This window comes from Prenolepis imparis, unplaced genomic scaffold (genome assembly GCF_030444845.1).
Source record: "Prenolepis imparis isolate NDT839.2.m4 unplaced genomic scaffold, iyPreImpa1.0 SCAF_11, whole genome shotgun sequence".
NCBI classification, from domain to species: Eukaryota; Metazoa; Arthropoda; class Insecta; order Hymenoptera; family Formicidae; genus Prenolepis; species Prenolepis imparis.
Genome location: NW_028141169.1, coordinates 10001066 through 10011580, shown reverse-complemented (window position 1 = coordinate 10011580; position 10515 = coordinate 10001066). Strand labels below are relative to the sequence as shown.

Here is a 10515-nt window from a genome sequence, read left to right as displayed (position 1 = left end):
TTTGGCTCGCTTTAAACAATTGAAAATTAAAATTTTTATACCGCGGATCCCATACGGCGCGGATTCATTTTACATATATAAGATCAAAAAGTACGTACGCTGGTATGCTGATGGTACCATCATAATGTGCATATAATATAGAGTTGAAATATATACAAGATTAATTTTTGGCTCGCTTTAAACAATTGAAAATTAAAATTTTTATACCGCGGATCCCATATGGCGCGGATTCATTTTACATATATTAGATCAAAAAGTTTGTACGCTGTTATCCTGATGGTACCATCATAATGTGCAATCAATGTAATATTGAAATATATACAAGAATAATTTTTGGCTCGCTTTAAACAATTAAAAATTAAAATTTTTATACCGCGGATTCCATACGGCGCGGATTCATTTTACGTATATTACATCAAAAAGTTTGTACGCGGTTATCCTGATGGTACCATCATAATGTGCAATCAATGTAATGTTAAATTATATGAAAGAATAATTTTTGGCTCGCTTTAAACATTTGAAAATTAAAATTTTTAAACCGCGGATCCCATACGGCGCGGATTCATTTTACATTTATTAGATCAAAAAGTATGTACGCTGGTATGCTGATGGTACCATCATAATGTGCATATAATATAGAGTTGAAATATATACAATATTAATTTTTGGCTCGATTTAAACAATTAAAAATTAAAATTTTTATACCGCGGATCCCATACGGCGCGGATTCATTTTACGTATATTACATCAAAAAGTTTGTACGCTGTTATCCTGATGGTACCATCATAATGTGCAATCAATGTAATATTGAAATATATGAAAGAATAATTTTTGGCTCGCTTTAAACAATTGAAAATTAAAATTTTTAAACCGCGGATCCCATACGGCGCGGATTCATTTTACATATATTAGATCAAAAAATATGTACGCTGGTATGCTGATGGTACCATCACAATGTGCATATAATGTAGAGTTGAAATATATACAAGATTAATTTTTGGCTCGCTTTAAACAATTAAAAATTAAAATTTTTATACCGCGGATCCCATACGGCGCGGATTCATTTTACATATATTAGATCAAAAAGTACGTACGCTGGTATGCTGATGGTACCATCATAATGTGCATATAATATAGAGTTGAAATATATACAAGATTAATTTTTGGCTCGCTTTAAACAATTGAAAATTAAAATTTTTATACCGCGGATCCCATACGGCGCGGATTCAATTTACGTATATTAGATCAAAAAGTAAGTACGCTGGTATGCTGATGGTACCATCATAATGTGCATATAATATAGAGTTGAAATATATACAAGATTAATTTTTGGCTCGCTTTAAACAACTAAAAATTAAAATTTTTAAACCGCGGATCCCATACGGCGCGGATTCATTTTACATATATTAGATCAAAAAGTATGTACGCTGGTATGCTGATGGTACCATCACAATGTGCATATAATGTAGAGTTGAAATATATACAAAATTAATTTTTGGCTCGCTTTAAACAATTGAAAATTAAAATTTTTATACCGCGGATCCCATACGGCGCGGATTCATTTTACATATATTAGATCAAAAAGTACGTACGCTGGTATGCTGATGGTACCATCATAATGTGCATATAATATAGAGTTGAAATATATACAAGATTAATTTTTGGCTCGCTTTAAACAATTGAAAATTAAAATTTTTATACCGCGGATCCCATATGGCGCGGATTCATTTTACATATATTAGATCAAAAAGTTTGTACGCTGTTATCCTGATGGTACCATCATAATGTGCAATCAATGTAATATTGAAATATATACAAGAATAATTTTTGGCTCGCTTTAAACAATTAAAAATTAAAATTTTTATACCGCGGATTCCATACGGCGCGGATTCATTTTACGTATATTACATCAAAAAGTTTGTACGCAGTTATCCTGATGGTACCATCATAATGTGCAATCAATGTAATGTTAAATTATATGAAAGAATAATTTTTGGCTCGCTTTGAATATTTGAAAATTAAAATTTTTATACCGCGGATCCCATACGGCGCGGATTCATTTTACATTTATTAGATCAAAAAGTATGTACGCTGGTATGCTGATGGTACCATCATAATGTGCATATAATATAGAGTTGAAATATATACAATATTAATTTTTGGCTCGCTTTAAACAATTAAAAATTAAAATTTTTATACCGCGGATCCCATACGGCGCGGATTCATTTTACGTATATTACATCAAAAAGTTTGTACGCTGTTATCCTGATGGTACCATCATAATGTGCAATCAATGTAATATTGAAATATATGAAAGAATAATTTTTGGCTCGCTTTAAACAATTGAAAATTAAAATTTTTAAACCGCGGATCCCATACGGCGCGGATTCATTTTACATATATTAGATCAAAAAATATGTACGCTGGTATGCTGATGGTACCATCACAATGTGCATATAATGTAGAGTTGAAATATATACAAGATTAATTTTTGGCTCGCTTTAAACAATTGAAAATTTAAATTTTTATACCGCGGATTCCATACGGCGCGGATTCATTTTACGTATATTACATCAAAAAGTTTGTACGCAGTTATCCTGATGGTACCATCATAATGTGCAATCAATGTAATGTTAAATTATATGAAAGAATAATTTTTGGCTCGCTTTAAACATTTGAAAATTAAAATTTTTAAACCGCGGATCCCATACGGCGCGGATTCATTTTACATTTATTAGATCAAAAAGTATGTACGCTGGTATGCTGATGGTACCATCATAATGTGCATATAATATAGAGTTGAAATATATACAAGATTAATTTTTGGCTCGCTTTAAACAATTGAAAATTAAAATTTTTATACCGCGGATCCCATACGGCGCGGATTCATTTTACATATATAAGATCAAAAAGTACGTACGCTGGTATGCTGATGGTACCATCATAATGTGCATATAATATAGAGTTGAAATATATACAAAATTAATTTTTGGCTCGCTTTAAACAATTGAAAATTAAAATTTTTATACCGCGGATCCCATATGGCGCGGATTCATTTTACATATATTAGATCAAAAAGTTTGTACGCTGTTATCCTGATGGTACCATCATAATGTGCAATCAATGTAATATTGAAATATATACAAGAATAATTTTTGGCTCGCTTTAAACAATTAAAAATTAAAATTTTTATACCGCGGATTCCATAAGGCGCGGATTCATTTTACGTATATTACATCAAAAAGTTTGTACGCGGTTATCCTGATGGTACCATCATAATGTGCAATCAATGTAATGTTAAATTATATGAAAGAATAATTTTTGGCTCGCTTTAAACAATTAAAAATTAAAATTTTTATACCGCGGATCCCATACGGCACGGATTCATTTTACGTATATTACATCAAAAAGTTTGTACGCTGTTATCCTGATGGTACCATCATAATGTGCATATAATATAGAGTTGAAATATATACAAGATTAATTTTTGGCTCGCTTTAAACAATTAAAAATTAAAATTTTTAAACCGCGGATCCCATACGGCGCGGATTCATTTTACATATATTAGATCAAAAAGTATGTACGCTGGTATGCTGATGGTACCATCACAATGTGCATATAATGTAGAGTTGAAATATATACAAAATTAATGTTTGGCTCGCTTTAAATAATTGAAAATTAAAATTTTTATACCGCGGATCCCATATGGCGCGGATTCATTTTACATATATTAGATCAAAAAGTTTGTACGCTGTTATCCTGATGGTACCATCATAATGTGCAATCAATGTAATATTGAAATATATACAAGAATAATTTTTGGCTCGCTTTAAACAATTAAAAATTAAAATTTTTATACCGCGGATTCCATACGGCGCGGATTCATTTTACGTATATTACATCAAAAAGTTTGTACGCAGTTATCCTGATGGTACCATCATAATGTGCAATCAATGTAATGTTAAAATATATGAAAGAATAATTTTTGGCTCGCTTTAAACATTTGAAAATTAAAATTTTTAAACCGCGGATCCCATACGGCGCGGATTCATTTTACATTTATTAGATCAAAAAGTATGTACGCTGGTATGCTGATGGTACCATCATAATGTGCATATAATATAGAGTTGAAATATATACAATATTAATTTTTGGCTCGCTTTAAACAATTAAAAATTAAAATTTTTATACCGCGGATCCCATACGGCGCGGATTCATTTTACGTATATTACATCAAAAAGTTTGTACGCTGTTATCCTGATGGTACCATCATAATGTGCAATCAATGTAATATTGAAATATATGAAAGAATAATTTTTGGCTCGCTTTAAACAATTGAAAATTAAAATTTTTAAACCGCGGATCCCATACGGCGCGGATTCATTTTACATATATTAGATCAAAAAATATGTACGCTGGTATGCTGATGGTACCATCACAATGTGCATATAATGTAGAGTTGAAATATATACAAGATTAATTTTTGGCTCGCTTTAAACAATTAAAAATTAAAATTTTTATACCGCGGATCCCATACGGCGCGGATTCATTTTACATATATTAGATCAAAAAGTACGTACGCTGGTATGCTGATGGTACCATCATAATGTGCATATAATATAGAGTTGAAATATATACAAGATTAATTTTTGGCTCGCTTTAAACAATTGAAAATTAAAATTTTTATACCGCGGATCCCATACGGCGCGGATTCATTTTACATATATAAGATCAAAAAGTACGTACGCTGGTATGCTGATGGTACCATCATAATGTGCAATCAATGTAATGTTAAATTATATGAAAGAATAATTTTTGGCTCGCTTTAAACATTTGAAAATTAAAATTTTTAAACCGCGGATCCCATACGGCGCGGATTCATTTTACATTTATTAGATCAAAAAGTATGTACGCTGGTATGCTGATGGTACCATCATAATGTGCATATAATATAGAGTTGAAATATATACAAGATTAATTTTTGGCTCGCTTTAAACAATTGAAAATTAAAATTTTTATACCGCGGATCCCATACGACGCGGATTCATTTTACATATATTAGATCAAAAAGTACGTACGCTGGTATGCTGATGGTACCATCATAATGTGCATATAATATAGAGTTGAAATATATACAAGATTAATTTTTGGCTCGCTTTAAACAATTGAAAATTAAAATTTTTATACCGCGGATCCCATACGGCGCGGATTCATTTTACATATATTAGATCAAAAAGTATGTACGCTGGTATGCTGATGGTACCATCACAATGTGCATATAATGTAGAGTTGAAATATATACAAAATTAATTTTTGGCTCGCTTTAAACAATTGAAAATTAAAATTTTTATACTGCTGATACCATACGGCGCGGATTCATTTTACATATATTAGATCAAAAGTATGTACGCTGGTATGCTGATGATACCATCATAATGTGCATATAATATAGAGTTGAAATGTATACAAAATTAATTTTTGGCTCGCTTTAAACAATTAAAAATTAAAATTTTTAAACCGCGGATCCCATACGGCGCGGATTCAATTTACGTATATTCGTTCAAAAAGTATGTACGCTGGTATGCTGATGGTACCATCATAATGTGCATATAATGTAGAGTTGAAATATATACAAGATTAATTTTTGGCTCGCTTTAAACTATTGAAAATTAAAATTTTTAAACCGCGGATCCCATACGGCGCGGATTCAATTTACGTATATTCGTTCAAAAAGTATGTACGCTGGTATGCTGATGGTACCATCATAATGTGCATATAATGTAGAGTTGAAATATATACAAGATTAATTTTTGGCTCGCTTTAAACTATTGAAAATTAAATTTATAAACCGCGGATCCCATACGGCGCGGATTTATTTTACATATATTAGATCAAAAAGTATGTACGCTGGTATGCTGATGGTACCATCATAATGTGCATATAATATAGAGTTGAAATATATACAAGATTAATTTTTGGCTCGCTTTAAACAATTGAAAATTAAAATTTTTATACCGCGGATCCCATACGGCGTGGATTCATTTTACGTATATTACATCAAAAAGTTTGTACGCTGGTATGCTGATGGTACCATCATAATGTGCAGACAATGTACTGATAAAATATATGAAAGATTAATTTTTGGCTCGCTTTAAAATATTGAAAATTACTATTTTTAAACCGCGGACCCCATACGGTGTACAATTATCAGCTGATTTCTGTCAAAAAATATTAATCGAGTTTAATATACTATATCATTTTATTTAAACATATTATTTTATAATTTCTAATACATACTATTATTTTAAAATTTAATTAACAAATTAACGCTTTAATCAGCTGATTTCTATCAAAAAATATTAATCAAGTTGAAACAAATTTTATATAAAAATATCATTTTTTTTATATGAAATCGAAGAATAGTGCGCGCATAGCGCGCACTTGTGTGTTGTTCTAGTGATATATAAAGTGCGTGTTATTTTTTATTTTTTTTTACTCGCATTTATGATTTTATGTTAATGATTAAGTGATTGCGCGACGAAAAGGCTAACCGTAGAGAGAAATTGTTGGCTCGTACTACTTAATCTATCTACATTCTTATTTTGCGCATAATAAAATTATGATATATAATGTGATATATAATGTTTTATTTTTTTATTGTTTTTGACTCGCATTTATGATTTTATGTTATTGATGAAATGATTGCGCGACGAAAATGCTAAAGTTAGTGAGAAATTGTTGACTCGTACTACTTAATTTCTCTACATTCTTACCTTGCAATAAAATTACGATATATAAATTGCGAGTTATTATTTTATTATTTTTGACTCGAATTTAATATTTTATGCTCATAGGCAGAGTAATTGCGTGTTAAAAAGGTTGAATTCTTTTCCCTTTCTAAAAAAGGCATATTATTGACATTGTTGTCGCTTTTCTGCGATACTAATTGGCTCTCTCGATTCGCTTTGTGCATTTACTGCATTATATTCATAGCATCGAGCAACTGTCATCGCGAGTGTTAGTAGTTTGTCAGTTTGTTTGACAGTTTGTCCAAAATAAAATAAAATAAAATAATTTTTTATGTTTTAAATAATATGTTATAATACTTTAAACTTGATTAATATTTTTGATAGTTATCAGTTGATTTCTGTCAATAATATTAATCGCGAATAAAGTATTATAACATATTATATTACTTAAAATATATTATTATTTTAATTATAATGTATTGTAAATAAAATAATATGTTAATAATATATAGTTATAATATATGTATATATACTTTATCCGCGATTAATATTTTTTGACGCAGAAATCAGCTAATAACTGTCAAAAATATTAATCGAATTTAAAGTATTAAAACATATTATTATTTTATTTTATTTTATTTTGGACAAACTGTCAAACTGCTAACCCTTGCAATGACAGCCTCTCGATGTTATGAATATAATTTACAATGCAAATTGAGGCAGCTAATCAACATCGCAAAAAAGAGGCAACTTTTAGGCAGCTTGCGAATACAGAATTATGCGCGATTCCATTTTAAAATCAATGGACTATTTTATTCTCAATTTAGCGTCAATATCTCATAAATGATTAATTTAACACTGCTATATCTTTTCGCGTATATATATGTATATTTATTACACCATTATTTTATATCACTGTTTCGGATTTAACCCTTTAATCATGATGTCCAAATTAATTAATATTGCTTATTATTTATTATTATAAATTTTAACAATATTTCATGTTTTATCGATATGTCATATTTTATCGATTTATACTCTTTTTATTGACCTATACTACTTACATTTATTACATTATTTTATGTCACCATTTTGTATTTAACTTTTTAATTTATGATGTCAAAATTAATTAATATTGCTTATTATTTATTGTTATATGTATTGATTGATAGTGTTTTTATTAACTTATGTTACTTTCATTGATCTACACTACTTTCATTGACCTATACCACTTTATATTTATTACATCATTATTTTATATCACTGTTTTGCATTTAATCCCTTAATTATAATGTTTCAAATTAATTAATTTTGCTTATTATTTATTATTATAAATATTAACTTTTAATATTTTATTGATTTATACTACTTTTATTGACCTATACTACTTACATTTACTACATTATTTTATGTCACCGTTTTACATTTAACTTTTTAATTTATGTACATTTAATTTATGTACACATTTATATATATATATATATATACATTTATGTACATATTTATATTTATATACATACATTTATGTACACATTTATATATATATACATTTATGTACGCATTTATATACATATATATACATTTATGTACACATTTATATTTTTATTGCATTTGTATTTAGATTATTTTAAGCATATCAATCATATTATTTTCAAGATCATCTTGTTAAAAACTTTATAATTATATATAGAATGTTCTATAACTTAATTGCGCAAACTTTTACTTTTTCGAAAAAAAGTAATATAATTGTTCTTTACATTATTTTTTAATTATTTTAATTATTATTCTTATTTTTATCTGTTTAAATAATGCATAAAATATATAAAATAATAATAATGTAAAAATATATAACAAATAATATAAAGTAATAATGTAAAAAAAAATATATATATATGTATAACTATAGAACAGACTGCACTATCTCTGTAGTAATATGTGTCATTTATGTCCGAAAAATCGTCTGAGTTAATAGGGGAATATAATTTGCAAAGAGGTAGTGTCGATAGTGCGGAAATAAATATCTTTTAATATGTCCGAAAAATCGTCTGAGTTAATAGGAATACATGTTATGCAAAGAGGTTATTCGAAGTAACGTCGGTAATGAATGTTGGTAAATTATCGACGTTATTATCGATAAATTATCAACCTTTATTACCGACGTTACTTCGATCTACCTCTTTGCATAATATGTATTCCTATTAACTCAGACGATTTTTCGGACCTGAAAAGACACATATTGCTACACTATACCTCTTCGCAAAATATGTTCCCCTATTAACTCAGACGATTTTTCGAGCGCAATTATATTATTGCTCGTTAACTATTTATCTCTTCGCAAAATATAATCTATTAATTTAGATGAATTATCGAAGATATTAAAAGACTCGTATTATTGCACGTTAATTGCATTAATAATTATCTGTAAATTAATAACAAAAACTTATACTATTTTAATATTTTAACATATTATTTTAAAATGTAATTACCAAATTAACGCTTTAATCAGTTGATTTCTATGAAAAAATATTAATCGAGTTTAAACAAATTTTATATTATTTTTTAATAAACATAAAACCGAAGAATGGCGCGCGCATAGCGCGCGCTTGTGTTGTTCTAGTACCTTTTAAAGAGAATAGACCAGATCACTACGAGATTTCATTCCCCAAATTTCAAAATTATTGGGTGAACGCTTGATCAGGTGTCTTATTAAAGGATATTTCCTCAGGTACTATATTATATTCAGTAATTAATTATATATTTAGACGGATAATTTTAAAATAAGAAGTTTTGTGTTGTAAGAATATCATTTATTAAATCTAATTCATTTACACACTGTTCTACAGTCTCATGCTTCAATTTGCGTAAAACTCTTTCAGATACTCGGCTTTAGGTTTCAATATCACTTTGTCAGCAAGACTGATCACCCAGCCTGGTTCCAGACCGTAAAACATTTGTCGCGGATCCTTGCGCTCGCATAGCATCTCGTAGTCAGGATCATCCTCAATTTTCGGTAATTCATAACCGTATTTTTGTGCCAACACCAACCGTTCCTGAGAGATCTTCTCAGGATCTGCCAAGTATCCTCTCGTAGCGGCGCTGGAATAATATTCCAGACAATCGTTCGGTGGCAAAAACCGACGCAGTATCGGTTCACCTAGACACATTTTAACTAAGGATTATTACATACAATATAAGATTATTTTTTTTAAATTTCGACAATAGATATTACACTCTGAAAATTACCTCTGTCGAAAAATTTTTCTATGTTGCACATGGCATGAAGGGATTGCATGTCGTAATAAGCAGTTGTAATTACACCGCCATTTCTCTCGATAGCTGCAATCACAGGTTCACTGGCCCATTGTACCTCTATGTTTACTTTAGCTTTAAAATTATGTGCACCCTTAAAATAGAGTTTTTATATTAATCTTAGATATTGCAATATTAATACTAAAATTTAAAACAAAACTTAGAACAAAAGTCATAAAACTTTACCTCGTCTGTTAAATGAACGCCCGCGTGTTTCCAATTTACATTAATAGTATATAGTCGAGTGTTTATCAATGATACGAGATCAATTGGCTTACTAATATCTATCCGATTCAAGTCGATAAACATCTGCAGTTGTTGTAAACTAAGCGGTGGATATTCTCGTCTCAAACTGAAATGCACAAGTATTGCTTTTTAGAAATTTTATATATATATTATATTATATATACATTCTGCAATCTCAACAACGAAGTACTCTGCGTTGATACCACTGCTT

General features: G+C 29.2%; 1 protein-coding gene across 1 annotated transcript; it reads right to left on the bottom strand.

The window, feature by feature from the left end:
• Window positions 1–9549: 9549 nt before the first annotated feature.
• Window positions 9550–10423, bottom strand: Mrpl15 (mitochondrial ribosomal protein L15). Its single transcript, XM_083049381.1, has 3 exons — window positions 10245–10423; window positions 9993–10152; window positions 9550–9903 (listed from the first exon to the last, which is right to left on the bottom strand). Exons 1-3 carry the CDS (start codon window positions 10365–10367, stop codon window positions 9602–9604), a joined length of 585 nt encoding a protein of 194 aa, XP_082905507.1. The 5' UTR covers window positions 10368–10423; the 3' UTR covers window positions 9550–9601.
• Between the last annotated feature and the right edge of the window lie 92 nt (window positions 10424–10515).